This window comes from Macroventuria anomochaeta, assembly GCF_010093625.1.
Source record: "Macroventuria anomochaeta strain CBS 525.71 unplaced genomic scaffold BU25scaffold_22, whole genome shotgun sequence".
Lineage (NCBI taxonomy): Eukaryota > Fungi > Ascomycota > Dothideomycetes > Pleosporales > Didymellaceae > Macroventuria > Macroventuria anomochaeta.
Window position 1 is genome coordinate 461,494 of NW_022985383.1, and position 27,175 is coordinate 488,668.

The 27,175-nt window shown below is 54.1% G+C and overlaps 10 protein-coding genes across 10 annotated transcripts; 4 read left to right on the plus strand and 6 right to left on the minus strand.

Annotated features, from left to right (window-relative positions):
* The first annotated feature begins 289 nt into the window (after positions 1-289).
* On the plus strand, positions 290-2,079 carry BU25DRAFT_412062 (PLC-like phosphodiesterase). The gene has a single exon (XM_033706707.1). The coding sequence runs from the start codon at positions 450-452 to the stop codon at positions 1,857-1,859; it is 1,410 nt and encodes a 469-aa protein (XP_033560424.1). The 5' UTR covers positions 290-449; the 3' UTR covers positions 1,860-2,079.
* On the minus strand, positions 2,070-5,872 carry BU25DRAFT_370784 (uncharacterized protein). Its single transcript, XM_033703962.1, has 2 exons — positions 3,255-5,872; positions 2,070-3,201 (listed from the first exon to the last, which is right to left on the minus strand). The coding sequence occupies exons 1-2, from the start codon at positions 5,760-5,762 to the stop codon at positions 2,368-2,370; spliced, it is 3,342 nt and encodes a 1,113-aa protein (XP_033560425.1). The 5' UTR covers positions 5,763-5,872; the 3' UTR covers positions 2,070-2,367.
* A 465-nt stretch (positions 5,873-6,337) lies between these two features.
* On the minus strand, positions 6,338-8,677 carry BU25DRAFT_395715 (uncharacterized protein). Its single transcript, XM_033704796.1, has 2 exons — positions 8,274-8,677; positions 6,338-8,222 (listed from the first exon to the last, which is right to left on the minus strand). Exons 1-2 carry the CDS (start codon positions 8,517-8,519, stop codon positions 6,621-6,623), a joined length of 1,848 nt encoding a protein of 615 aa, XP_033560426.1. The 5' UTR covers positions 8,520-8,677; the 3' UTR covers positions 6,338-6,620.
* Positions 8,678-9,175: 498 nt separating this feature from the next.
* BU25DRAFT_412065 (uncharacterized protein) lies at positions 9,176-10,164 on the plus strand. Its single transcript, XM_033706708.1, has 3 exons — positions 9,176-9,507; positions 9,554-9,740; positions 9,844-10,164. The coding sequence occupies exons 1-3, from the start codon at positions 9,284-9,286 to the stop codon at positions 10,114-10,116; spliced, it is 684 nt and encodes a 227-aa protein (XP_033560427.1). The 5' UTR covers positions 9,176-9,283; the 3' UTR covers positions 10,117-10,164.
* A 94-nt stretch (positions 10,165-10,258) lies between these two features.
* BU25DRAFT_459767 (uncharacterized protein) lies at positions 10,259-10,971 on the minus strand (the record flags this gene model as incomplete). The annotated part of the gene is made up of 3 exons (XM_033710307.1): positions 10,259-10,446; positions 10,506-10,904; positions 10,956-10,971. The coding sequence occupies 3 exons, from the start codon at positions 10,969-10,971 to the stop codon at positions 10,259-10,261; spliced, it is 603 nt and encodes a 200-aa protein (XP_033560428.1).
* An 823-nt stretch (positions 10,972-11,794) lies between these two features.
* On the plus strand, positions 11,795-13,000 carry BU25DRAFT_344392 (uncharacterized protein; the record flags this gene model as incomplete). The annotated part of the gene is made up of 1 exon (XM_033702998.1): positions 11,795-13,000. One exon carries the CDS (start codon positions 11,795-11,797, stop codon positions 12,998-13,000), a length of 1,206 nt encoding a protein of 401 aa, XP_033560429.1.
* A 611-nt stretch (positions 13,001-13,611) lies between these two features.
* On the minus strand, positions 13,612-16,145 carry BU25DRAFT_395722 (NAD synthetase 1; the record flags this gene model as incomplete). The annotated part of the gene is made up of 4 exons (XM_033704797.1): positions 15,905-16,145; positions 15,727-15,848; positions 15,663-15,670; positions 13,612-15,613 (listed from the first exon to the last, which is right to left on the minus strand). Exons 1-4 carry the CDS (start codon positions 15,906-15,908, stop codon positions 13,612-13,614), a joined length of 2,136 nt encoding a protein of 711 aa, XP_033560430.1. The 5' UTR covers positions 15,909-16,145.
* Positions 16,146-16,680: 535 nt separating this feature from the next.
* BU25DRAFT_449556 (uncharacterized protein) lies at positions 16,681-20,834 on the plus strand. The gene is made up of 2 exons (XM_033709645.1): positions 16,681-16,835; positions 16,893-20,834. Exons 1-2 carry the CDS (start codon positions 16,720-16,722, stop codon positions 20,707-20,709), a joined length of 3,933 nt encoding a protein of 1,310 aa, XP_033560431.1. The 5' UTR covers positions 16,681-16,719; the 3' UTR covers positions 20,710-20,834.
* A 618-nt stretch (positions 20,835-21,452) lies between these two features.
* Positions 21,453-23,013, minus strand: BU25DRAFT_103961 (uncharacterized protein). Its single transcript, XM_033700264.1, has 2 exons — positions 22,686-23,013; positions 21,453-22,621 (listed from the first exon to the last, which is right to left on the minus strand). The coding sequence occupies exons 1-2, from the start codon at positions 22,911-22,913 to the stop codon at positions 21,632-21,634; spliced, it is 1,218 nt and encodes a 405-aa protein (XP_033560432.1). The 5' UTR covers positions 22,914-23,013; the 3' UTR covers positions 21,453-21,631.
* A 379-nt stretch (positions 23,014-23,392) lies between these two features.
* Positions 23,393-25,570, minus strand: BU25DRAFT_412070 (uncharacterized protein). The gene is made up of 5 exons (XM_033706709.1): positions 25,090-25,570; positions 24,895-24,966; positions 24,666-24,782; positions 24,228-24,613; positions 23,393-24,177 (listed from the first exon to the last, which is right to left on the minus strand). Exons 1-5 carry the CDS (start codon positions 25,253-25,255, stop codon positions 23,797-23,799), a joined length of 1,122 nt encoding a protein of 373 aa, XP_033560433.1. The 5' UTR covers positions 25,256-25,570; the 3' UTR covers positions 23,393-23,796.
* Between the last annotated feature and the right edge of the window lie 1,605 nt (positions 25,571-27,175).

A 27,175-nucleotide genomic window follows, 5' to 3' on the forward strand; every position in this document is an offset into this window, starting at 1 on the left:
ACAAATACACTAAATAGATATCGTGACGATGTCTTTGACTACCACAGATATACCAAAGCAAGGGTTTTTCACAGTTCGATCCATGGCATCCACTCCTACGACCCGAACGGCCCGATCGACGCTTAACCGCTTAGGCTGATTGGTGTACCTGATTTCTCACTCCGCGAATACCAGCTGAGCCACGGCTAGTCTTAACCGCGATCGATGACAGCTGAGGCGGCGGGAGATGAGCGGGATGGCTGCTTGCTTTTTAATACAAAGACACGTACCCCGCGCGAGGCGTCATTGAGGCGTCGACGACCTCATTCCTTACTTTGCGAGAACCTGGCAACTACGCGTGAAGACTGCGACCTCATTGAGACAAAGGAACGATCCTGAAGAGCAGATAACAGCCGAAATCCTGAATCGGATACAACGAAACAGAAGGATACAGGAGCAAACCTTCAAAAATGCCTTCCAAAGGCATCCTCTGCTACTCCTACATTGCAGCAGACGGCGTCGAGATCGAATTCACTGTCCCGAAGAACTCCGTCACCAAGCGAGACCAGCAACAATTCGGCTGTGATCACCTTGAAGTCGAATCCTCAAATCTCGGGCATTTCAAGTTTACGGGGCGGTTTGAATTCATCGTCCGCCGAGATGGACGCGAGCTTGTAAAACAATGGGTCGATGTGAATAGCATGACCGGCAGCCTCAATGACGGAACGATGAAAACCATGGAAGACACTCCAGCCATATTTGCTGAGGACTTGATTGTCGCATACGGCTTCTACGACGCTGGACCAGGCCTCGCAGCCCTGCCAAAACAACACCAATGCTACGTAACAGTGACCCGGAACTACGAGAACTGGATGCGCGACACCATTCCCGCCGGCTCAGACGTCGCCAACAGGCCATTCAACCGCATGGTCCTCCCCTCATCCCACGACATCGGCATGAACAGTATGGCCACCGCCATGTCACTGCTGGAGAAAGCAGGCACAGGCGTCATCAAAGAAGTCCTCGGCCGCTCACTCCCGCGCGCGTTCGACATCATCAACAAAGTTGGTGATAGGGGCGTGAATGCTATTGCGCCCGACATCATCCGCGCACTCGCCATCACACAAAAGGACAGTCTCGACACGATCCTCAAGCTAGGAGCGCGGTACTTTGAGTTCCGCCCCGCCAAATGCCACCGCCAGATCCAAGCCGTCAGTCCGCTCGAGGATACGTGGTACTTCCAGCACGGCGCGATCCCGGGGATGCCGTACAAGCAGTTTCTGCTTGACATCGGCAGGTTTTTGACAGAGCATACGGACGAGATCGTCGTGGTGCAGAACCGTTGGGACGGGGTGCCGGGCGATTGCCCCCGACCTAATGACGACGAGCTGCGCTCTGTACTCAACCAAGTTCTCGACGGAAAGGATATCCAGGTCGGGACCCAGGACGATATGATGCAGCGCAGCGTCCAGGATCTGCGGAACGAGCGCAAACGCCTCATCCTCCTCCGCGACATAAACCAAGTCTCCAACTACGACGACGACGCAAACGCCACCCTGACCGGCGACTCCATGGTCGCCAAACTCCAGTCCATGGCTGAAAACCCGCCCTCGGGACACCCGATCACCCTGCTGCAGTGCCAGGCGACAGCGACGAATATCCGCGACGTCATCGTTGCAAGCGTGCTGGATTCAGATGTCAGCACCAGCCCGATTTTAGCCACGAAGCCGGTATGTGACAGCAAGATACTGCCGCTGTTGAGGGGCGAGTGCGGCAAGCGTCTTACAAGAGAGGAGAGCGTTGTGGTGCTGTTGAATGACTTCTTTGAGGGAGCGACGGCGGATGTTGCGATTGGGTTGTGTAGAGATAGGCTGGGGTGAATGGGGTCCAGTTGACTGTTGGTAATGAGAGCGATGTGGGGGTAGCGTTGTTGTGAATACGTACCAAGATATTTGACGATCAAACAGAGGGTCATGTATTCAAGGATCCTGTCAGCTTTAGGACGGGTTTTTGATAAAACTGGTGAAAAGTCAGGACCTGCGCAATCAAGATCATGTGTAGAACGTGAACGTGTAGAACGTGAGTATGCTGAGTGAACAATCATATATTCTACCTAAACGCCAGAAGATGCGAGTGCTAAATGCCCCATACCATGTCAATATCTGATCCTCCCACGCCAGTTCCTTGATCCGTTCCGTGGATATCTCAGTAGATGCCATCTGCGCCCTTCCTAGCTAAATCATGTGTAAGTGATAGTAGATGCTATGCGAAATGAACTCCAACATCCTTCATCCGTATTACTTGCCCTTGCCCGTTGGCTTGCAGTCTCCCAAATTCGCTATGATGCACAACGTGACAGTCTGACCAGAAGTCCGTAGTACTCTCCCATCAATCCATCTGCGCCGTAGGCGTCACCGCACCATTCGCGATCTCATCATCATCAGCCTCAAGTACCTCATCGGTATCCACATCCGCCTCATCCCCCGCATCATGCTCATCCTCATCACTAGACTCGCCATTCTGATCAATATTCCCCTCAGAATGATGGATCACCGGCGCCGTATGCTGCGTCGGCGGCGGCGTAGTATTTGTGCCCATCGCAACATGATACATATTGTGCATCTGCTGCTGCAAGAGCCAAGTATTCTGCTGCTGCTGGTGCTGGAGCGCGACGGCCGTGACCCAGTCCGCAGACCCCGAGACAGCGGACGTATCCTCAGTCATAACGACGTAGCTCTCCGGCCCTTCTTCGTCGGCGTGTAGGTGGTGGTGGTGGTGGTGGTGGTATTCGAGCTCCTCGTCATACTCGTCTTCGTCGTAGGGGTGTATAGCGCCGCCGGCGGAGATGATGGTTACGTTTCCTGTCTCTTCCAGGACGCCGAATTCGGTGGTGACTGTTATGCTGTCGGGGCTGGAGAGGGGGGGGTCAGTGAAAGAGGTCATGTATGAAGACATGTCAGGAATGGGGGTGGCGTCGGCGTTCTCGGTGTACAGCGCGGTGAAGAACTCGTTCATGGCTCCTGCGAGCTCGTCGGCTTGACCGCGCTCGAGGCGGTCTCGCTCGAGCTTGGCTTTTGCGCGCAACTCGGCGTCCTTCTTGGCTTTGAGTTCGGCTTCGAGGCGGCATTTTGCGCGGACGAGGGGCTTGCGTGCGCAGGTCGGGCAATGGAAGTTGACAGTGCAGAACGTGCATGTGCAAGATGGGTTAAGGGCCGAGCAGCCCTGCATTAAACTGTCAGTGTAATTCAGGAGTCTTGAGGCAGGCGTCCACTTACATCACAGACGAGCACCGCGCACTCCGAGCACTCCTTGAGGATTGCCGGACATTGCGGTCTGTTGTCGCCGACTGGACGTGGGTATTGGCAGAAGTAGGCTCCACAGCCTTCCCATTGCACGGGATGTCGCGGGTTACAAGGTAGCGGAAGAGGACTCGATATCGAGGTTGGTGGAGGACCGCGCGATGAGTTCGACCATGACGCGGAGTTGCGGCTGCGGACGCCAGAGGCACTGAGTGAACGCGGCCGAGATGAGCTGACAGGGACGAAAGCTAGCGAGGTTGTAAGGGTGAATGGATCAGGCGTTGTAGTGAGGTTGAATGATGATGTGGCAGCCACTTCGGCAGGTGCTGTGAGTGCCATAAGAACCTGCGATTGTGACATTGGCGTACCCTCGGAAGACTCAGATTCGTTGTCAGCAGTCGAAGCAGCGTCGAGTTGTGATGAAGCAGTTGGCGTACGCTCCAGGTCCTCGCTCGTCCTGTTGGGGTTGAATTCAGGTATTACCAAGCGCTGCGGCGGTTCTGTATGTGCCCGGACATGTTCGCGCTCGGTGTGCAGTTCTCTGTATCCGCATTTGCGGACCTTCAGCGCTCCAAAATCATGCTCTTTGCAGATAGGATTCTTGCACGCTCGGCAAGACACCTTCCACCTAAAGCTGCGATAGCAGTCATTGCATAGTCCACGGGGGCACGTCTGTTGCTGGAGCTCTAGACTGTCCTGCTTCAGGTATTGTAGGATGTCGACATCTTCGCCCAGGACGTATTCGTACAGCCCATTGTTCTTGAGTTCGCGGATATAGTCCACCGGCCGGAGCTGATTCGAGAAATCTGGATCCTCGTACTGCTTAATGCGCGGTAAAGGAGCTGCACGGATCTTATCGGCACCTCTCCCACCAAGCCCAGTGCCCAGCACAGCGATGCCTCCCCCCCCTGAGAAGATTGGCTCAAGACAACACCAATGCATGTTCAGCTTGGGAGGGTCTCGGTGCGCCGGTGGCCCAGGAAGGCCGTTGTTGAGGGTGTCTTCGGAATCAGAGGAGTCGTCATCATGAGCACTCTCGCTCATAAGGTTTGGTGATCGAGTCGCACCAGGAGCCCACCAAAAACGATTCTTCTCGGCCTTCTCTTCTTGTTTCCTGTCTTCTAGCGAGGTAGTTGACCCATATCCCTGCCCAAGCGTGCCCCCCAACGACATGCTGCTTCCAAATGCTAGGTTTGCAAAATGCCGTGTCTTTGCCCGCTTCCGTGGTATCGGCCGGTTGAACGCGCAGCTCGCGCAGAGGGTCTTCCGGCAGCCCATGCAGTGCATGCGAACACTGCAGGACTCGCAACGCTCCAAGATGACGTCGTTGCATTGCGAGCAGTTGATGTCTTGCACAAACGTTGTATGGCTCTTCCTGGCGTGTGCTGGCACATGCTTGCCCTCGCCTGCGAAGTGCCCGTTCTCAGTACCCAACGGTTCGCCATCTTGACCCTCCTCTGCAATCTCCCATAGTCTGCCGTCGTGCTCGCCCAGTCTCTTCGTACCTTCCACAGGCCCTATGCGGTTGCTCGACCGCCAGAGCCTGTCGAACGGTACCCAGACCTCCATGTTCTGCGGTGCTGCCCGTCCGGCATGGTAGTCTTTCCTGCGATAGCATCTCCCACCTGGCGACGGGCACCATGCTGTGTCTGTCCATATCCCGAGTTGGTGGCATATCTCGATGAGCTGGTGGGTGGGGTCGGAGTCGGAGTCGCGGCGAATGAGCGAGGAGGGGAGGTAGGGTCGTCGGCGGTGGTGTCGGCAGCGGTATGTGTAGAGGCTCTGCAGGGCGAGCTGGTTGCGCATCCATGGCGCATCCTTCAGCGTGTACGGCTCCAGGAACGGCACAATGTGGTACTTTATGGAGACGTTCTTGCACCCACGGACGGACAGGTGCTGGAGGGTGTCGATGTGCGGCGCAAGCACACTGCTTACAAGCGCTATGCCATTGACGGCCGTGTTGCAGAGATCCAGGTTGGTGATGCGAGTCCCGTTGGGCGCTATGACCTGCTTGAGGAGAGCGTCGAACGAGTACTGCTTCGACTGGCGCTCTCTACTGTCGGGCGTCTCGTTGCCCGGTGAGCCCACTGTGACAGCGGGCTGGGGCAGCCGGAAGGATAGCGTCTTCCATGCTAGCGGGTATTTCCGCAGGAAGTCGCGCAGCTGGCGTGATGTGTGGTAGAGTTTGAGGAGCGCGGCGGTGGGCAGCTGCGAGAGGAGCGATTCGAGGACGGGCGGATAGGCGGTGATGACGGATTCAAACAGGCTGAGCGCGCGCTCTCCCCCCCGCTCGTCTGTGGCTGTCGGCCGCGCTGTGGTCGCCGCGGTCGGCGCTCTGTGTGGCTCGCAGTCCCAGCAGAGGTCCGTCGTCGTGCTCTGCTGCTGGAGGCTCATGCTTCCGGCGTGTGGATGGGCGAGGCGAAATCGCTCAGCGAGCGCGCTCCCTACGAGACAGTCTTCGCGGCGGAGGGTGCACGGAGGCATGCACGACAGACATGCAGCGGCGGTGGAGAGGCGTCCTGCAGCGCCAGTCTGGGCGAGAGAGACGCGAGTGTATAGGGAAACAATATAGGGAGACAAGCGTGGTCGTGTGCTGCGTCCCTCAGAGGGCGTCGAGACGGCGACTGGGTTAGTCTCCGCCCTCGCAGATCACTAGACGCACAGCCCGCCCACTCTGGCGTGTGCTGCCTTGACCGCGGGTAGTGCTCAGCGGAAGGCTGCTTCACTGCTTGCCTTCCTCCGCCTGCAGCCTTGCTGTGGTCAGACCGGCTTGTCCTGAGAATCGCAAGCTGAGACGTCTAGCGTTCGCAACATCGTCCGCCGACCCACGCTCGGATTGCTGTCAACCAGCGACCTAAAAGTGGCAGCCAATCAAACGCCGGCCAACGCATTCGGTGAAGAGAGGCCGTTAAACCAGTCAATCAACGCTTTCGGTGCTAGCAGCCTTGCACTCCGTTCCAGGCCGGCATCAGACGGCGGGTGGGTTACCCCTCAAAGCAGTCTTTCTCCCACCCACCCATCCATCCACTCTCGTGCATCACTTCACAAAAGGCAGCTGTACGGAATTGCAATATATTAACGACATGTCGCGCGCTTGCGGTGTAACATCATCCGCCCCTTTCCTCGTTCGCCACCCCCGTCGGGACATCATGTTCCAGAAGGCCTAGGGATTTGAACTAGAACGCGTACCCCCCATGCACCAGACGCCTTGCTAAACTTTCCACAATGGGACATGTTGCGCGCTTACCTGTTGTCGCGCATGCATGTCAATAGTCCCTCATCCCTTCCTGACGTCGAGCTCTCTTGCTGCTGTTTCTGTCGCTGTTGGAACGACAGGCGTGGTTAGAACAGCCAGTTGCCCTCTGTGTCCTTATCCTCAAGACCGTCGAACAGGACCATGTCCCAGTCGAGACCGTGATCACAGCCTTCCTCCATAGGCGGCCACAATGCGTTGCTGACAAAGGAAAAGACCGGGAGGTGATGTCCGGTTGCGTTCAGCTTCTTGCCTGTATCAGAGTCAAGATCGAACAGAGGCCGTACTGGCAGTTTCCTGTACTCCAGCTCTACAGTGCCAAAGAAAGGGATGGTGAGTCGCGCCTTGCCAGCTCCTTGTCTGCTGGGGTCGAGTGAAGAGAGCATCTTCTTCAGCACAACGGCGCTGCGTGCTGCAATCTTCTCGCGTGTGGACGCCTTTGCTAGCTTCTCCATTTCGCCGATGAGGCGACATATCATGGCGAAGTCTGTTCCCTTGGTCTTCTGCACTTCGCTCTTTTCTTTCATAGCGAGCTCAATGACAATGTCTAGAGTAAGCGTGACCGCAGCGATGAAGACGCCGATCTCGCCAAGGCGGCAACATGCTTGTGTGATGCTTGCATTGCGGAGCGCGAACCATCTCATCAGCACATTGCGGCTAGCCTGTAGAGCCGTGACCTTTGAAAATTCGTAGCGGCTTTCGTGGGGTGCGCGGAGGAGGTAGGGTAAGTGGACAAAGATCTTCATCTCGAAGTGCCACATTTGGACCATCAACCTTTCAAGTGCTGCGAACGATTCTGGAGATCGTGCGGTAGAGGGGATGTTGGGTACGTCCCAGAAGTCTGGAGGCATCTCCCGCATGTTGGTTTCCAGTTTCTCGTCGAGTGACAGCGCCTTTGCGTAGGATTGTGGTGTGATGTCGCGGTCGAGGTCGGCTATTTCTTTGCTCAAGGCGTTGATTCTTGCCCGATGGATGACTTGCAGGTCAGCGTCATTAGAGACTGGAACATCGTCTGCCCCAAATGGTAACCGGAGATGCAACCCCAAGTATCGATCTATATCAACGAAGTGACGCCAGAGGACTTTCGCATTGCTGACTGCTGGTATCGGTGGGTTTAAATCGGGTTGTGTTACGATCCGATGAAAGCCCATGAGGTGCGCCAGATTCATGGCCCGCCGGACAATAAGCCAAGCTTGACGAAGATTGGCACTGTTCATATGGTAGACGGCGAGCAACATCAGACATTCCAACCCATGAAGTGTAAGCATGTATTCGTCCGCGTTTGTGATCAACGAGTTGACAGTGGAAACGTAGTTCTGCATCGTAGCGTCTAGGGACCAGATGTTCGTGAGACGAGACTGGTCAAATTCGGGTGGCAGCGAGTTGATGCATATTGCCAGATGGAGGAGCGTCCGAGCTACGATGATCGAGCGTTCCTGGGCCACAGCAGCCATGTCCAGGGCATATGACTGCTCGTCTTTGTTGACGTAAATCTCTTTAGAGGCATTATAGATGCCGTTTAGAATCATCCATCCGTTAGTGGACTCGAAGATGATATCAGCATCGTGCTGCGAGGGTAGTAGAGCGGTCAAGTATCTGTGGACAGCATCACTGTGTGAAGGGTGGGTGCTGTCTGGCTTGTTTGCCGAAGTACGGATAGTCGGTGCAGACCTCCAAGTCTGCGCACCAAGCTGCCTTTCTGTAAGCTTTATAGGTAAAAAGTACGGAAGAAATAGACATACAATTCCGTCGCCGATCGAGGAGACGCTCTGCGCATCGCTCGAGAGCATGGGTAAAGACAGCTTAGACTGGGTATCGGATGAGTCTACCAAGGTAGGGCTACGCGGGGTCTCTGAAGGGTGAACAGCCGAGTTCTTGCGACAGACGAATCTTTCAAAGAGTTGCTCGAGCTTCCCTAGCCGTTCTCCGATGTGCAACTGGCATGGATTCTCCTGGACCACCCGGTCCGGTCCGGTGGGAATACTCATGCTGGAGTAGACACTAATGTCCGTTTGGCTCGAGCTTCCATGAATCTTTATCTTCTTGCCTTGAACTTAAAGTTAGTGCTTGGCCGAATTGGAACTAAATTCATCTCTGTTGCGTTCTTACATTCCCAGCATGCCCGTTTCAGACCTTTCAACGGCCTCTTATTCCCAATGTATGTTGACGGACACTTGGATTCCATTATGAGTTGATGCCCTTGTGATTGAATCTAATCCTTTCAAAGCACCTAATCCCGCTTGCAAATCGATGCATATTGGGTGTGAGGAGACATGCTGCTTTCATAGTGGGGTGAGTGTCGTGTGTATGGCAAATGCTGAGGTGTGCAGGTGTGGAGATAGCCCGTTAGGATTCGCCCGAGGCCTCGTCCGTGCCTCCACCAGCTTGGCGCGTTCTCTCGAAACGGCTGTCGTACGACCCTGTATGGATCTACAAGCAGTCTTAGCGCGACAGCATCTCCTCGGCTCATCTAAAACCCGTTACAGTGGTAAGAGCCCTCGCCTCAATAGAGTTCACTTTGCCCAACCTTTAAAGTCTGTAGCAAAACGTCTTGCAATCAATGTCCTTAATTCTGTAGTTCCTGGTGGCGTTCGGCATGGGGTAATGATAACTCCGGTGAGGCCTGTGCCACGCGGTCCGGGCATTTGCTTACACCAGTTAACTCCGCTCGAACGCTCGCACGAAGCGTACTTATCAAGCCAACCAGCCCTGGAAGCTCACCACAGTGCGTGCAAATTTCTGTATTACCAAGATGACATTCAAAATTGTTCTGTCAGGCGTGACAGGTCGCATCGGAAAGCAAGTCCTTGATCAGGCGCTCCAGAACCCAACAATTACATCGGTGATCGCATTGTCTCGGCGTCCCTTACCTGATCTCGCACGGCATGCCAAAGTGAAAGTGCTGGTGCTGGATAACTTCAGGGACTACTCAGACAACGTAATTGCAGAGTTAGCCGGCGCCGATGGGTGCATCTGGTACCACTCTCCAGGTATTGCAGAAATGCAACGCTGATATAGCAAGGTGCATGACAACAACTGCTGGGGACCCGGTCTTGGAACTCGAATACCCAAGAGCATTTGCAAATGCGATTGCGCCTAGTCTCGCTAGTCATGGCAAGCGATTCAGATACCTGCATTTAAGTGGCGCATTCGTTGAACGTGATCAGAAGAAATCGTTGTGGATGAAAGCAGACGCAAGAAAGACGAAGGTATGTACCATTGGTGCGAAGTTGCGATCGATTGCGGGTAGCTCGTACAGCTCCTTGTAATAGGCATGCGAACAGTCGCTTGCAGCGCTAACCTATGTTGCAGGGCCGGGGCGAAACGCAGATGATCAAAGTCGCCAGTGAATCGACACACGGCGGCCTGTGGGAAACGATCATCGCGCGTCCAGGCATGGTTGTTCAGAGGACAAGTTACACGGGAGGAGTGTCAATGTGGCTCGCCGGTTCCTCGGGCTCTTTCATAGGATCGGACGGTTTGGCTCTTGCACTGATCGATGCGGTTATGCACGGCAGTGACCAGCTATTGCTTCCTGCGATGCTGTTGCGACGAGGTCAAGAACTGGCCAAATTACAAGGCTAGGCTGAAGTCATGCGACGTACTGGACTGATGAAGAGGATGTTGTGACAAAGTTCGAATTTCTTTCGGTGTGCTGGTAACTTGCACAATGCAGTCTTGGTATCTCCTCATAACGCCATGCCGATGCGAGTGCTGTGTACAGTGCTCATGCGTACATATCGTCATAGTCTTCCTCGTCGTCCTCCACAGGTGGTGGAGGTGGCTGTTTCTCCTTGAGCAGTTCTTTGCGATCGAGTGGACAAGTCGAGTTTAGCTTGAGCCAGGGTCGTATGCAGTCCAAGTCAAAGAAGTGGTTCTTGTGGCAGGGCAGTTGCACTACGAGCGGGTATTTGTCTGCTCCGCGCCCCGAGTCAGCCAAGCTTTCAACCCCTCAGGCCACACTGATCACTCACCCTCTAGGAATGGATTAACACAGATTGGACATGTATCTGTAGGCTTAAGCGACTTGTTTGGCACTCTCTCGAGCTCGTCCAAGAAGCTATCCGGACAGCCCTTGAGTTCTGCTGGCGGGTCGTCTGCATTCTGCCGCAAAACCTCGATCATGTTCGCCAGCAGATCGTTCTCCCCTCCACTGCTCTCGTCCGCAGGTCGTCCACGCATCATCTCGAAAGCATTTGCAAGCAAGCGGAATGCCGCCGCCATATTCTCCGGCTGCGGCAGGGCGTGTGCATTGGTATGCGCATTGGGATCAGAGGTATCGACAAGCTCGAGCTGCGAGAAGAAGGTAGAGAGGTCAGGCCGGCGCGGCGGTGGTTGCGCCGTCTCATCCTTCGCAGAGATGTTGTGTTCAACTTTTGCAAGTCAGCTGCTGTGTATCTGTGTTCCATTTATGCTCAATTTACCTTCGTAACCAGACATCTTCGCAGTGAGGTTATGTTGTGGCGCTCGAAGGTCGCCCCAGAAAGTGAATGAAGCTGCGGAAGGAACGCGTCGTCACTGGTTGCCTATCGGTGCCAGTTCGGAAGGCACAAGCTCGTTAGCGCGGGGTTCGCGCGTCCCTCAGCCACATCACTCGCCACACGTCAGGCTTCACCAAGACATCGCACACGCGACCAACGCGACGCTTGAGACACACAGGCTTGGAGGTATACGATATACGGTACTTCCTAGATGATCACGCAGAGCCACTGTCCACAAGGAGCTTCATGCGCCGATTGAGTCCACCAGTCGCCGCTGCTTGTCAGCCTACTAAGAAAGAAGACGACAGTACCGTCAGATAGTCCGGAATCCATATGAGCAGCGGTCTGGTTCCTTTCTTTCGCAAGCAACTGTAACCACCGTTCGAAAGAGCACAGCCGAATTCAAACCCATCGTAACCGTATACAATGTGTTGTGTCTGGAGCTGTGGGACGGCTCCACCGGACGGCCAGAACTGTTGTTTTGCCTGCACAGCCACTTACTGCTTTTTGTCATGCGTCCCGCACACCTCCTGAGATGGAGATGTTCGAGACGCCTCCCAAGGAGGCAGTGTAGGCACTCGGGGGCGAAGCTTCTGCTCACGAACAAAACTCGCGCGAGGCCAACGCTGTAAGACAACAACGCCTCACCATCTCATCTGCAGACTAAGCGCCCTACTCGGTCTTCATCAGCCTGCCAGAAGTCGGGCTTGCCTCACTTTCCGCCGCTTCAACTAAACACTATCTGAAGTTACCCAACAAGCACATCAATGTCGCTGCTCGTCATGTCTACCACACCCACATCAACAACGGACAGATTGTCGCCAGGATGGATCAGCCGCTCCTTTTCACGGCGGAAGAAATCGCCAGACTCGCGCCCAACAACTTCAAGCAGCCAGCTTTCCCCGCAACCATCAAGAAGATCTAGCAACAGCAATAGCTCAAGGCGATCAACCGGATCTGGAAGCCGGACGATCCGAGGCATGGTAAACAGGATACGCTCAGCATCAAATGCTAGCATACCCAAAACCCAGAATCAAGAGCTGGACTTTAAAGAAGTGGATGACTGGTTCACCGGATTTCAGAGGTACAATCAACTTGTAACCAAATCTGAGCGACCTTACACATCTCCGGAGTTCACCAAGGCTTCAAAACAGTTGACAAAGAACTGCGGTGGCAACCTCATCCGTGGACTCCCAGAAGCTCTATTCGACTTCTCCCTCCTCTGGTGTCCAGCCGATGCATCGACATCCAGGGACGATAATGAGCCGTCCTGGAGCTGGACCTCGCACACCGGGCGCATAAACTTCCCCTTCGACCCCACGAGCTGCCCTGACACATACACCACCCCACGCAGCACAGGTGAAACCTTCCGCTCCGAGATCCAGAACTTCCATATCGGACCCTCCGATGCACCGTACACAGTCCGCCGCGACAAGAACAGCTCTCTGCGCATCCGCTACCCACCCTACTTCCACGCCCCGCGAGGCTCCGATCCAACCCTGGAGAGCTCCACGCTCCGCTTCACCACCCAAACAATTCCCGCAGACGGCTTTACAGCCTCGCAACTGCACTATGCCGGCTCAGAGATCCCGTGCTCCCAACTCCTCAACTCAAACGGGAAACACTGCGGCGTCCTGATGTCCCACGAATCCGCCATCTCGGCGCCGCACTACCACGGCCCGTACGAGTTCGTGCTGCTGAGCCGCAACAAGCGCGTTGAGCCGGCTGAGCATACGAGAAAGCCGGTGCAGAGTACTATGCATCCGCCGGGCACGCCGATTTGGGATGGGGGAAGGTTTGTGTGGGATGAGGAGGTTGTGGATTTTGATGAGGAGTGTTTTAAGGCGGGGGAGTGGTGTGTGCTCAATGTGATGTTGATAAGATGGGATGAGGGAAGGGGCGTTGCGGAGAGGGTAGCGGTGGGGAGGATGCATGAGGATGCTTGGAGCGCGCTGGGGCCGCAGAGGAAGGATATGGTTCTGAGATGATGTTTGTGCAGCTAGATTAGTGTCTTGCATACCTCCCAAGTCCTTTCTTGTACACCAACTCAATCCATTGTAGATTTAATAGCTACCATAGTAACAAAGATGCCCTCTGCCCCGTGGTGCCAATAGTCTGATTACCTCTCGCTGCTCTTTACTCTCACTGCCTCCCTATATTGCGTCGCCAAGATTCCGATGCTAAGGAAGACGTCTGGCTTTTAGCAACCCAGCTACATTGTTCTACAGTCTGCACAGCTGCCTTCATCACGTCTGCATCTCTAACGTAGTGCTAGGCTGCACTGGGGTAGTTTCAGGCATTTGACACTACCGAAGTATACACACGATTCACAACGTTCACAAACACTCGGGGGCAAATGATTGCGTGCCAAGATTGTGGTAGGAAGCTGATGTACTCCTAACGCCTGAGCATGGAGCATGGAAGTGCCGTTGCATGATTTCGGATCAAACAATAGCCAATTTCCTAATGCGATGCTACAGTTGTAAACATTTGGCACAGGTGACCACAAGCCGGAGCCTTTATGTAGTTGTCAAGGCGTCCATTTCGTGCGCATATTCAGCACAATATGCGAATACGATTCTCGATTTATCTACACGACCTAGGCCGTGCCGTTCTGCCTCCCCTTCTCCAATCTCTCCACCGCCTCGTCAATCTTTTTGAAACTCCACGATGACCAGAAGCTAGGGTAGCAAAACGGCCGCAAATCAAACCTATTATCCTCCGGCGAGTAATCCTCCATGTGCAAACTCGGCGTAATCGTCGTCATCTTATGCCTATTAATCGCCCAGTAGTGATAGAATCTCTTCACCTTGTCCGCCACAACGCGCGCCTCGTGCACATCCTTCCACTCATGCACCAAGCGCTGGAACATACCATAGGGCCCCAGCTTCTGACTCTTGCGCAAGCGTCCGAAGACGGATAATTCGGCGTACGACATGCCCATGTCGACTTCGTCGGACTGCACGTAGTCCTCGGTGAGCGGCTCGAGTTCCGCAGTCGGCGTGGCGTCGAGGAACTCCCTGAGGATAGGGAGGGAGAGGTGGGTTTCTGCCCAGGCGATGAAGCGCTTCAGGTCGGTTTTGGATATGCCGCCGATCGGATTGATGTCTGCGGACGAGCAGTCGTATTTGGTGAAGTAGCCGCGGAGTGCTTCGTCGACGTTTGCAGAGCCCAGTACGAGGAGCGAGCCGCCGTTGGGACGCTGGCGCACGGTGGGCAGGAGTTGAGCGAAGACGTAGGATAAGACCATGCGGGAGCGGGCTTGGATGTTTTGAAGCGCGAGGTTCTCAGCGTGTGTGCCGCCGTGGACTTTGAAGGCGGGTTCGTGGCCCGTGGCTTTGGTCAGGACGCCTTTGAAGGCTTCGAAGATCGAGTCGATGTCTAGGTCGGTGTGTTGGGCGCCGATGTCGTGGGAGAGGCGTTCGGCGCGGCTGCGGGTTTCTTTGGAGGATTGTTTAGCCATGCCCATGAAGACTGAGGAGAAGACTTTCGAGCAGAGCTCTTGGGGTGACTTTGGTAGCCAGCCTTCTGCTTCACCGGGACCTGCAATGCGCTGGATGTCGGCCTTGACCTGCGCGTTGCCTGCTTGAAGAGCCTCGAAAGCGATGTTGCACATGCCGTAGACTAGGACTGCTGTCGAGCAGCTGTCGATACCACCAGAGAGTGGGATCAGGTAGCCCGCTTGGCTTGATCGTCTGAGGTAGTCCCACAGGAAACACGATCCACTCAGGTAGATTTCCTCTTCAGGAGCGTGTATTTTCAGCTCTTGAGGAAGACTTGGGGCCAGGGTGGGGTCGTACTCGTCATCACTCTTGCCAATGTGGAATGGAGTCTCGACACGCTCGTAGGTAGGTGCGGTAAGAGCTTGAATACCTCGCGAGGGCGCGCTACGGTATGACCTGACGTCTTCGATGTCGACTGTGGCAACACAAACCTCGACATCATTGAGACTGAATTGCGACGTCTGCTGAACGATCTCACCGTTGATGATGATCATTGCACAGCCGTCGTAGTACAGTCGATCGCCGTCCATGCCCTGCTGGTTGGAGTAGAGGTAGACACCACCCGATTTCCGTGTGGCTTCCTGGATCAAGCTAACCCGGGTGTTGAGCTTCCTAAGAGAGTGGTGAGAACCGCTGGAGTTGGTGATGACTTCCACGCCGTTCAGAGACATTGCTAGGTGGGGTGATAGTGGTGTAAAGAGCTCCTCGCAAGTCTCCATGCCAATGCAAGTGTCTGGCGTTGAGAGTACCATGTCTCCAATCGGTACCTTGGTGGAGCCTTGGATCTTCTGGATAAACTGAGGGAGATAATACTCTTCGTGGTGTTGTGGGCGGTTCCACGGGATGAAGTGCCTCATCTCTCGGTAGTTACCATCGTTTGCGAGGTAGAGCTTGGGCCGAATGAACAAGATCTTGCCGTTGAGAATGATGACACGGCAGTTGTACCTGTTGTTGCGGTGCATGATAGGCATGCCAATATCGGCGATGATGCCGTGTATCGACTCATCTTGCAGGATAATAGCCAGTTGCTCCCAGGCATGAAGATATGTATCGCCCTCGAGGAAGTGATCAAGCAGACCGTAACCGGTGATTTCAAGTCTAAAAAGACGTTAGTGTTGTTCTCATAGATGTGTGACGCATATCGTACTCTGGTCCCTAAAACCAGTCAGTTCTCACTCCAGAGATATGAGTTGCTTTCGGCTTCAACATACTGTTCGGAAACCAGCACCACGCTCTTTAGCAATTTGTATGCTTTCTACGATCCTCTTGCGGTTTCCCTCCCAGTCAAGAACCCATTGGTTCAGATTACAGCATGCGAACGTCAGAAGTCGACCTGTGTGAATCACAAGTCAGAACATGTCCAAGCACAGCAGTGTAGAGTCTACCTACCCATGGTAAGCGCTTCACGCAGTCACTGATGTGATATGCAGTGCCAAAGCTTGAAATAGGAAAGTGGTAGCTGCGATGGTCGAGCTCTCCGAACGCGATAGGCGGGGTGCCCCGTGCGGCAAGCGGCAAGCGGCAGCGGCTCAAAGAGCGAGATCTCTTGGCGAAACCTTCAAGGCTAACAACAGCCGCGATCTACAAACTGCGCATCTGTGGTGACGTTCAGTTGAATGTGGCTTCGAATTAATTTGTGTTGCTGTGGAACTGCTGAGCATTGTACTACTGTCATGTGGTTTGTATGAGTCTTACCATGGAAATCTTGTGACGTTCCTGAAGTTTTCAGGTTGATGCAACTTTTGACGAGGCAGTACCGTGGTTACACAGCTCCTGCCTCGCGGTTTTCATGCTTTCCTGATGTGAAGGCAAACCAAACAAAGTAAGATTTTCTGACGATCTGATGTCGGCCTGTGCCTGTCGTGCCTGTCGTGCCTGTCGTGCCTGCCGTGCCTGCCGTGCCTGGGCGACCTCTCCACCGTCCTGACCGCCCGCAGCCCGCCGGTCTGTGCCAACTGCAGGTTGCTGACAACGGCCGTGATTTGTGTGCTCCGCCCCACCTCCGCTCCACTAGGGCAGACCCTGCGTCTGATTGCTTCCGCTTCCCTCTCTTCTCACGGCGAGATCGCGAAAGACCTCTTCGAAACAAAGTCGCCGTTCTGGCTGCATATAGTGGATGCACAGAGCATGGTCGCGCATTCTGGCCGCAACTCGCCTCTGACTAGCTTTCCCATGATTTGAGTTGCCGCGTAAAGTACATTGCGATGGTTGACCCCAGGCCCCACGATCCCGCGAGTGCTCGCCTTTCGGGCTCACAGGCAAAATCGCGAAAGAAGACTATGGAGCACCCGGAGCTCGCAAAGGAACGCGAGTTCTACAGGTGAGCTACGAATGACGTACAAACCAGGGCCCATAGTTGCTAACTCGCGCGTCTTAGGTATTATCCGCAGCGAACTACCTCCAACGAGGGTATCAGCCGGCAGCCGTCGCCCACGCCCGCACATGATACGCCGCCCCGAGCACTTCCCTCAGGCCCTGGGCTTGGGATTGCATTCGAGAGCGACCCCCGGCCATCCCAAGACAAGGCACTGACTGCATTCGCACAGCTGGGAGCCCTGCGCCTCAAAGCGCGGCGATGTCTTATCTCCTTCTTCGATCGACGAAACTGCTACATTCTGGCCGAGGCTACCAGGACCCTATCCTTGCACACAGGTCAGCCTGAGTTCAGCGAGGACAGCCTGTGCTGGGGCAACACTATCCTCCCTAGGGAAAAGAGCATTTGCTATTACACTGTCAACCTTTCCACAGATCGACCGGCTGTACCATTCGATGATTTCAGCAGCATACCTTCTCTTGTGGTCAACGACCTGGCGACGGATCACCGCTTCAAGTTCTTCCCTTCAGTCACAGGAAGTCCTAAGACTCGTTTCTATGCAGGAGTGCCTATTCGCAGCCCAAGTGGGCACAACATTGGCACATATTGCGTTCTTGACGACAAGCCGCGGGACGGCCTTTCGATCCATCAATTGGACTTTCTTAAAGATATGGCAGGCACAGTGATGCGCCACTTGGAGATGACAAGGGCAACCGAAGATCATCGGAGGGGCAACATCATGGTTAAGAGCTTGGGATCGTTCGCTGAAGGGAAGAGCGGAACTGAAGACTGGTGGCAGGATCCCTGGGATACACCGCTATCCGCGGGGCTATCGGAGACACCTCTCCAGCGCCAACGACCTCCGGCACGGTCAAACGCTGACCAAGAGCCGTTCATCATTGACCGAAGCAACAGTGCCATTTCGAGCATAAAGAGCTCGACAAACACAGACACATCAAGTGTTCGTCCCATGAGCAGCGTTATTACTCTCGCTTCCGAGCTTGGACCAGAATCACCCAGAGCACCAGAAACAGCGACCAAAACCTCTTCTTCTTCGCAGAATGATCAGAAAAGCAAGATCGCGCCTGAGGTTCAAGCAGCCTTCAGTAGAGCATCAAACATGATCGTCGATGCAATAGAAGCTGATGGTGTCGCTTTCTTCGACGCTAAGATCAGCACATTTGGCGGGCTGGTAGACGATGACCTCTTCTCCGAGCAGTTACCGGAACCAGACAAGCCCTGTGTTCTGTTGGGTTCCGCACTGAGCAAGAACCACAGAGAAACCTCGAATGTCTCCGACATGCAAAACTCAATGTCCGAAAGTGTCTTGCGGCATCTGCTTCGTTCTTACTCACACGGCCAAATTTTCAACTTCGACGACGATGCCACCACTCCAGCTATCAATTCTCCTTCAGGCAACGGTGAGATGGAGATATCAGATGGCTTCCCGTTCAACGTTTCACGCAAGTCAGAGTCTACGAGAAGCCAAGACGACGAGAACTTCCTCCGAAGCGTATTTCCGAGAGCGAAGAGCTTAGTGCTGTACCCATTGTGGGACTCGCATCGCGATCGCTGGTTTGCCAGCGCTGTTATTTGGAGCTCTGACCCTATGCGTGTTTTCACTAGCGAACAGGAATTGAGTTTCCTTGCAGCCTTTAGCAACTCAGTCATGGCTGAGGTTGCACGACTGGATACCAAGCTGGCAGATGCTGCAAAGGCTGATTTTATCTCGTCCATCAGCCACGAACTTCGTTCTCCTCTCCACGGTATCCTGGGTATGACGGATTTGCTCAAGGATACAGCGATCGACGGTCAGCAGACCAGCCATGTGCAGACGATTGAAACTTGCGGCAAGACACTCCTAGAGACCATCAACCACGTGCTAGACTTTGCCAAAATCAACAACTTGACACGAGGAACATCGAAGAAATCGAAGAAGCGTACGCAGAGCGCCAAACACATCATCAGCCCTGGACAAAGCCACACGAATGACATCATGACGTTGATAAACGACGTTGATATGAGTATCCTCGTAGAAGACGTTGTCGAGAGTGTTTTCGCTGGTCATACGTACCAGAAGGTATCAGCTCAAACATATGAGCTCAGCTCCCATAAGAAGGAGGCTCCTCCGATGACCTTGATTCTCGATATCAACCCGAGTGAGAACTACGTCTTCCACACGCAACCTGGCGCATGGCGACGTGTCATCATGAACTTGTTCGGCAACGCGCTGAAATACACTCCAGCCGGTTACATCAAGGTTAAGCTCCAAGTGATGCCGAAGACAAGCCCCACGGAAGAGTACTGCGAGTTCCGGTTCACAGTAACCGACAGTGGTGTTGGCATGTCTGAAGATTACATCAATAACAGGCTGTTCCATTCTTTCGCGCAAGAGAATCCTTTGAGTCAAGGAACTGGTCTTGGTTTGAGCATTGTGAAGCAGATTGTTGAATCTTTGGGGGGCGAGGTTGAAGTCACCAGTATGAAGGGCCGAGGAACAAAGTTCACAGTATCCTGTCCTCTCAAGGAGTCGGTCATGTCGCCATCGTTTTGCCCAACGGAACCCGAGCAAGAGAAAGAGAGACACTTGCGGGAGATTGGCAAGCGCACCCAGGGTATGAAGGTCTGCTTCAAAGGGTTTGATGAAGAGGAAGAGTACTTCGTACGGAGCCTGAAGGGAAAGACTGCCACCAAGCTGTCTATGAAAGCGCTCGACAGTCTTTGTGCTGATTGGTTTGGCATGAAGACGTGTGCCAACGGCCCTTGCGCCGCGGCGCCAGATCTCATCATTGCAACCGAATCCGTTGCAAAGGTACTTCGTGCTCAACACAGCCAAGGCCCTAACAAAGCAAATCACCCGCCAGTTATTGTTGTCTGCCAGGGCGCTGCGTCCGCGCAGTCTACCACCGCCATCACTGTGCCTGGTGTTATCTTTGAATGTATCGGCCAGCCTGTTGGACCCCACAAGATGGCAAAGGCTCTGTCATCTTGCTTTGACCGCCACGCAAATCGTCTGATTGACCAGGTCCACGACACCGAAGCAACATTACAGAAGGTTACACAGCTTAGTCTGAAGGAGAACACCCCGCCTCAAAGTCCGGATATGTTCACACGCCATCTTGATCAGTCTCGACCTGCTCTCACTTCAACGATTAGCGCTCCTGAAGTGCGTTCGGTCAACTCAAGCCCGGTCAAGAAGTCAGCATACTCTACGCCAACTAGGTCGCTGAACTGTCTGGCTGTTGACGACAACCCCATCAACCTACGACTTCTTCGTACTTTCATCGACAAGTTGGGTCATCGCCATGTCCTAGCCGTCAACGGTCTCGAGGCCCTCGATACATACAAGTCGGCTCAGGACCAGTCCTTGGTCACAGGATCAGCTACTCAGGCTCACACCACAGCTGCAAAGGCTGCTGCCGCAGGCATGACTGCACGTATTGATGTCATCCTTATGGACATCAACATGCCGGAGATGGACGGCCTTGAAGCAACGCGCCAGATCCGTGCCCACGAGATCAGGAATGGACTACCGCCTGTCACCATCATCGCACTTACAGGCGTGGCTAGTACTGAGACGCAGCAAGAAGCCAACTCTAGTGGCGTCAACCTGTTTTTAATCAAGCCAGTGCGATTAGCAGATCTGGAGGTCGTGCTGAAGGGTGTTGTCACTGGACAAGAGAAGGCCGAGCGAGAGGAGAGGGAGAAGGAAAATCCAACACAGACGCAAACGCACTCTCGGTCGCTGTCGCTGCAGCAATCTCAGACGAAGACACAGACACCACAGATACAGCTGCCACAGGCACAGACTGAGCAGGGTGTGGTCAAAGGCAAGGAAGAAATGAAGGAGAGCAGCATTACTGTCAAGGAGATCAAATGACTCGCACTGGTTGCACTCAGTGTTGCACTTTTCGGTATCTGGACGGGGCGGTCCCGGTGAATGACAGGCGTTATACCCATTTCTTTATGATGATGGAAGGCATTGGCATAGCATGGTATGGCGTTACAGCGCAAAAAGCGTGGCTTTTAGGTCAACTGCGCAAGAAATGAAATGAACATGAATACTCACATTAAGACTTGTTGCGATGTGATATTTGTCTCACTGACTTGGGTTTTGGATGCTGGCCGTCACGCGAAAGTTGGATTGTGGTATGATCACGCTCACAACTTAGTATTGATATGAGACGATTACACAGTATCCAGCTCCCTCGACTGAACCAACGCACTTTGGAGGCAGTGTGCATTCGCAACACTGATGTCGACGTGAACTCTGCGATTCTACTTCGAAACCGCTGGGGCAGTCTAGTTCACATTCCCGTGTCAAACCGATGTGCAACGCACGATCAAATGGGGCGCTGACGTTAAACCAAATCACGCGGCAAGTTTTCCAACCATGGATCGACGAGAACAATGCTACAAAGCTAATGAAAACCGTGCCTTTCATGCGTTATAACCACTTTCGAGATTCCTCCACCTCTCTACGTATGCGGCTTCTCGCGCTTTTTCGGTCCTGTCACCAACCTTGTCTTCTTTCGTGTCCTCGTGTCTGCCTTTGACAGAGCCTTTGTGTCAACTCTATCGCTATTATTCGAACAAAGGCGCATGGGATGTTGTGGTCAACTGACACTTTCATTCAAACTTGCAACTATCTACGGAAGGGGAAGTGGTATACAAAGAAAGGACTGTGTAGTCAGGGAGTATATAGTCAATTACATGCAATACATCACTCAAATCATACCAAAAGAGAACCGTCGCTCAATGCCAAACCATACAGCCAGACTGATCAAGACGATGTATAATGTCTAGTTCTGGTGCACGAAACCCTCATGCCTAGCCTTAGCAAGAAATTCTCCGAGCTGAGGACCCATGACGGCGAAAACCTCGAACGCAAGAACGTGGCCGATAACGAACATGGCGAACATCATGATCGCACCGATCTTGACGTACAATTTCAACAGGCGGCGACGAGCCTCCCAGTTGAAGCTGCGCCACGCGTCAAGGAAGCCGATCTTGCCGGTTCCACCGAGCATCTGGCTGACGACCTTGCCACCGAAGGTGCGGTCGAAGGGGACAATGGTGTCCTGGTCCTCGGGCAGGATGGAGGACTCGATGCGGACCTGGGTAACAACGGCGGGGATGCAGAGGAAGAGGGTGGTGAAGATGGCAAAGACAATGGTAGCGAAGACGCGGACGGCGAGGCACATCCACTGGCCCTTGGTGTACTGCTCGAGGTTGTCCTGGTCGAGCTTGTGCAGGCCGAGGAGGATCGCGACGCCACCGGTCAGGTACAGGCTGATGTAGGGCATAGCGGTGGAGACGGCGGCCGCAGGGGCGAGGGTCTTCCAGTGGGACTTGCTGGGCACGCGCTGCCAGAAGGTTGCCTCAGATGGCATGGACACAACCTTGTGGGTCCATGCGGCGTGTACGTTGGCGACAGTTGCGCCGGCAAGACCGCTGACGAGAATGGCTTGGCCAGGGAGACGGAAGAGTGAGAAGAAAAAGGCCGAGAAGAAGTGGACAGCGAGGGCGAAGACTAGGGAGTACAAGGCGTGGATCTTGAAGCCCCTGAAGCGAGCGAAGCGGCCAGCGTGGGCGACAACATGCTTGATGGTGCTGCGGATGCTCGAGGTAATGGGCTTTTGGCGGACGAGGGTGATGGTAGGACCAGTCTCGAGGAGGCCCTCCTTCTCATCTTTGGTGGCGGGCTCCTCGGAAGGGGAAATAGTGATAGCGGCGTGTGGGGTTTCGACCATGCAGAGTGTAGCGACGACTTCCTTGAGCATGTAAGATAACTAAAGAGACATGTCAGCGTTCCAGAGGTTCCGAGGTTCAGGAGGCGAGGCTGAAGGTACTCACCAGGCTCATGGCGATGATGGCCGCATAGAAGCTCACACCCAAGAGGACCATACCCCATACAGGCATCTCGACATGCTCGCCCTCAGCTTCGCCATTGCCAACAGCGCGCTTGACGAAGGCGACAGTGGTAGGGTGTGACAGGGCACGACGGACGGCGCGAGCGATCTCCTCTCCGCCCGCCGTGTACAGGCCGGTGGCGACGTTAAATTCGAGTTTCGCGACCCCCATAGTGTTGTGTGGTGTTGAAGGAAAATTTACAAAGGAGAGAGTGTCAAGGGGACGGATTGTCGTCCTTGATGTTGTCTCGAGAGCGGCGAAGCCTGGGCTGTGCTGACGACACACGGATCACAGCTGCCTAGCGCGGGCGATCCTTTCAGGGCTTAGCGTGCGCTATAATTGGTCTTTCACCAACTGTCATGCCCTTCACGGGACGAACACGCGACGTGAAGTCCGTCGATGTTGTTCGTGAGTTGCACCGTCGGCGGGAAGCCACCCATTTTGTCACCGTTTCAGAGATCATACGTGGTACTTGGGCTGCTGACTGGGAGCACATCTATTTGTCCTCCAACCCATGGTACTCGAGCCTGGTGGTTTTGATAGTGAGTCTCGATAGACTGGCCGTTCGGAGCCCGAGCATTGCTAGAGCCTGAGAGCTATGGATTCTTGGAAATATGAACAATAAGCACGAACGTCAAGAGAGCAGCGACTTAAAAGATGAGTTATGATTACTATGCCGGAAACAGTATCTGACAGAGACCAACTCCTGAATGCCTATGACTTTGTACGTCCCTCATTCACACCAGATGAACCCGAGCGTACGGGTGAAAAAGTAAGGGAAAAGGGAAAAAGTATATCAACGCTAAAGTGGATGACGAATCAGCTTTTAGGAGAAGATGATGTACAAGCGCCGATATGTCCAATCTGAACCGTTCGTCATTGTCGTGAGAAACCGAGCGTGGGAATCGTCATCCGAAGTCGTCGTTAAGATGTATGTGCGAATGTGTTGAGTATTGGTGGCCTTAAGCCGAGGGAGGAACGACCAGATGTTGCAAACTTTCACCCCCATGACTGGGTAGAAAGCTGCTATGTGCACTGCTCAATGCAGAGACACTTACAAAGCGGTCTGGGGAACCAGAGGAGGCTCCTGCTCGTGCCTTGTGGGGATCTCGCTGCTGGGCTCGCTCTTGATGTCAGTGTTGGGGGCAGCGGGGAAGTCCTTCTTTTTGATCTCGGTGGAGGGAGAACGTCCACGATACTGGTTGATGGTCTCCTGAGCCTTGGTGGTGTACTGCTGGGTAAGACCCTGGACAGTCTGGGAAGCATTGGCAGCCTGCTTGCTAGCAAGATCTTTGATCTGGGTAGCCTGCTGGCTGGCAAGGTTCTTGCCCTTCTCAAGCTGGGCATCGATGGTCTCCTTGTTCTGGATGTAGACGAGCGGGCCGAGGTAGGTGATGATGGTTGCAATGAGAGCAAGGCCCCAGATGGGAACGAACTGGGATTGTTGTTAGCACTAGATCCAAACTGGCTGACGGTATGGCTTACCTTGATAAGGAAGTAGGAGATCAGGGAAGCGAAGAACGCAGCAATGGTAACATAGACGTTCTCAGCAAAGACGATGCGCTGGGACTCGATGACGAAGAAGTTAATAAGCTGCTCAACATCGTCGAGCAGACGCTCGAGCGATGCCTTGGGGATGGTGAAGTACTGGCGCGGCCTAAATTGGGAGGTAAGACCCTTTCCAAGAGCAAGCTGTCCAGCAACCTCTGCCGCGGCGGTGGTACCAAGCACAATCCAGGTAAGCTTGAAGATGTAGCGGATGATGTTCAGGTAACGGGCAGCGAAGATGAAGACGATAGCGGCAGCGAAGGAGATACCGGTCGCGCGGGGGTTCTTCCAGCTTAAGAGGCGGTAGAACATGCTGTGGTAGTCTATGTCGTGTTAGTTATGCAGCCCGGGACATGGTCTGGCTTCGTTACTCACGGGTGAGGTTCTGACCAGTGGCGGTCTTCTGGTCAGGAAGCTGACGGGAGTTGGCGAGGTCTGCGAACTCATCGCGAGTCTTTGCGCCCTCTGCTTTGGCCTGCTGAGCAACGGGTCCTACAAAATCAGTATTGGGTCGCTAGTAGGCAATTTGGGCATCTGTGTCGCGAGACCACGTTAGCACTCATCCTGGAACCCTGAGATAAGGCGCATGTTGCACTTACCTCACCGTTAAGGACTGTCTCCTTCGCGTTCTGCACCGAGGGGTGGTTCTGGATGGAAGCCATGGTGTTCTGTGCTGCTGTGCGGTTGTTAGGAGAGGAAATCAGGGTGGTGTGCGAGGTGCAGAGAACACTGTCATATAGCGTTAGTTTTCAAGGTTCTCGGCTGCGGGCGGAGGCGTTTTCTGTCCCACTCACCTTACACTCCAGGATGCTGTTCTTTGCGTCACCTGCAGTCTGCTGTGTCGAAGCCTGATTTGCGCTTCCGTTTACAGGCAGAGGTTGCGAGTGCTGGTTGGCAGGGGCAGACAGGTCAGCGAGATCCGAGAGATCTGTGTTGCTGAGCTCGACACGCGGTGCTTCAGACATGATTGAGGTTGTTTGTCGGTGGGTTAGGGAAAGGCAGGTTAAAATTGGTTGATTGCAATTGCGTGAATGTTGAGTCTGAAGTCAAAGAGTAGGGACGTGTTTGATTTTCTAGGGAAGGGCAGAGACGCTTTGTCCCTTCGTGCAGTGCAAGCACACGACAGTGTTCCAGCTTCCCGCCCAGGCACGTCATATCTCGTTCACACAAACAAATCATGGCAGGTCCTCAGCGCTCCACAGAATTGATGTCACTGCTACGAACATGCGAATGGGCATTGCACCGTGGCTTTCGATGCCTTTCCCTTGGGCGTCAAGCCTGGCCAAACCTGCGTAGCTGCCTCTCCTGCTCAAAAGGTCGTGCTGCTCTCTCATGTTTGTGCGCACGTGAAAATGTTAGCCCCTCGAATGACGCACTAGCTTCCTAACTCCCACAAAACCAAACACACAAGCACGCGAGCTCTTTGCACTGGTTCAGGGTTCTCGCAGATGCTAAAAAGCTGAATTCCATGGGTTTCCTGTTCCTCAGTGCCAAGTGCCGATGAAACCATGCGCGCATCCCCCTGTTATCGCTCTCGCGTAGGGGCCTATGCTTCCGAAGGCAATGCTTTCAGCTCCAGAGCTGCCAACAACAAACTGTTGGGTACTGCCAGTTCTTGCATGCAGATTGAACACAACGCCCAGTTCAGCAAGTTGAGCGCGAAGCTTACTTGTTGAAACCCAATGAGAGGCTGAGAAGCATTGCAGCCGTGTGCGCAGCTTTTCGCCCATGCCATGTGTAGCCTTTGGAGGCCTCCAGTAGACGTGCCTTTTTGGTGAGAAACGCCAGCCTTGCACATTGACATGTGATGAAGCACGTGCCCACACATCTATCTCGAGGAGGTACCAAACGAGCAACTGTATCAGGTTTGCAAGGCCAGCTGGAGCTCCGGGGACTTTCGTTGTGGCGTCATCGTGTAAGACTGTCAGGACAAGATAACGATGTGTGTATCGTTGCAAGCCTTCAGTTGGCCGACAGCGCTGTGAAACTGTGTGGGCATCGCAACTCCACGAACCTGGCTTCTTAACCTGGCCAGATGCGACGAGCCTTGCACATCATGACTTGCTAGTGATTGGCACTGAACAGCGGACCCTTGAACGTGTCTTCCATGCTTCTGGGTGTGATCAGCAAGGCGGCTCCGCTCTCTTTGTACTCTCCCATAAGGCGATCTCCGACCTGCTTATTGCTGACGGTTGCTGGAGATGCCACCAGGCTGACAGTGCTGTGTTGAGGTTCCAATTGTCCAGCCTCACAGGCGGTAAAGGCATGCGTCAGTGCGTAAAGCGGGGGACGGAGACAGGCGAGCGTGCGTGGGGGCTGCGGTCTGCACGTCTGTTCGCCAAATCAACAGTGGAGGTCCATGATGAGATCAACGGCCGCTGCTTTTATTCCGCGCACTCAGGGCACTGGCCATTTCAAATGGCTGTTATAATTGCAGCCCTGGGGCCTGCTTATTGAATACCTGAGCTAGAGTGACAGAGATGCTCCGTATCTCAAGACAGATTCATGGGGATTCGCGAACATGCCTTGACCGAGCGAGTCCTAGCAGCCATCAGCGATGCTCCAAGCGACCATTTGATACCGAGCCAGCCAGTCAGCGGTGAGCAGAACACTGCTTGGGCCAGGCACTCTGGGGCAAGTGCCGCTCTCACACTCACCGCGGGATAGAGACAAGCGCTATCGTATCATGCAGGCCTTCAACGTTAGCTCGTGTCTCTGCTTGTCCCTGTACATATCTCAACTGCGAGATCAAAGGCTGAGAGGGCTCACATCTTCTGCTTTGATGCGACCACAAGGATCATTGCGCCTATCAGTGCCTCTCGGTATCTGTCTCAAGAAGACTCGGCCGTGTTGGCGACGTTGGCGGCAGTGATCGTGTGAATCGG

Bases quoted from the DNA above. Each gene is read 5' to 3' on its own strand.
- BU25DRAFT_370784 (XM_033703962.1), bottom strand. From the start codon at position 5,762: ATGCCTCCGTGCACCCTCCGCCGCGAAGACTGTCTCGTAGGGAGCGCG. The intron at 3,202-3,254 runs GTAAGTGGACGC...AGTTTAATGCAG, and splicing joins GCGCGGTGCTCGTCTGTGAT to GGCTGCTCGGCCCTTAACCC.
- BU25DRAFT_449556 (XM_033709645.1), top strand. From the start codon at position 16,720: ATGGTTGACCCCAGGCCCCACGATCCCGCGAGTGCTCGCCTTTCGGGC. The intron at 16,836-16,892 runs GTGAGCTACGAA...CGCGCGTCTTAG, and splicing joins AAGGAACGCGAGTTCTACAG to GTATTATCCGCAGCGAACTA.
- BU25DRAFT_412062 (XM_033706707.1), top strand. From the start codon at position 450: ATGCCTTCCAAAGGCATCCTCTGCTACTCCTACATTGCAGCAGACGGC.
- BU25DRAFT_103961 (XM_033700264.1), bottom strand. From the start codon at position 22,913: ATGGGGGTCGCGAAACTCGAATTTAACGTCGCCACCGGCCTGTACACG. The intron at 22,622-22,685 runs GTGAGTACCTTC...ATGTCTCTTTAG, and splicing joins CCATCATCGCCATGAGCCTG to TTATCTTACATGCTCAAGGA.
- BU25DRAFT_412070 (XM_033706709.1), bottom strand. From the start codon at position 25,255: ATGTCTGAAGCACCGCGTGTCGAGCTCAGCAACACAGATCTCTCGGAT. The intron at 24,783-24,894 runs GTGAGGTAAGTG...CTGATTTTGTAG, and splicing joins GAAGGAGACAGTCCTTAACG to GACCCGTTGCTCAGCAGGCC. The intron at 24,614-24,665 runs GTGAGTAACGAA...AACACGACATAG, and splicing joins CACTGGTCAGAACCTCACCC to ACTACCACAGCATGTTCTAC.
- BU25DRAFT_412065 (XM_033706708.1), top strand. From the start codon at position 9,284: ATGACATTCAAAATTGTTCTGTCAGGCGTGACAGGTCGCATCGGAAAG. The intron at 9,508-9,553 runs GTACCACTCTCC...TGATATAGCAAG, and splicing joins GGCGCCGATGGGTGCATCTG to GTGCATGACAACAACTGCTG. The intron at 9,741-9,843 runs GTATGTACCATT...CCTATGTTGCAG, and splicing joins CAGACGCAAGAAAGACGAAG to GGCCGGGGCGAAACGCAGAT.
- BU25DRAFT_395715 (XM_033704796.1), bottom strand. From the start codon at position 8,519: ATGAGTATTCCCACCGGACCGGACCGGGTGGTCCAGGAGAATCCATGC. The intron at 8,223-8,273 runs GTATGTCTATTT...ACAGAAAGGCAG, and splicing joins CCTCGATCGGCGACGGAATT to CTTGGTGCGCAGACTTGGAG.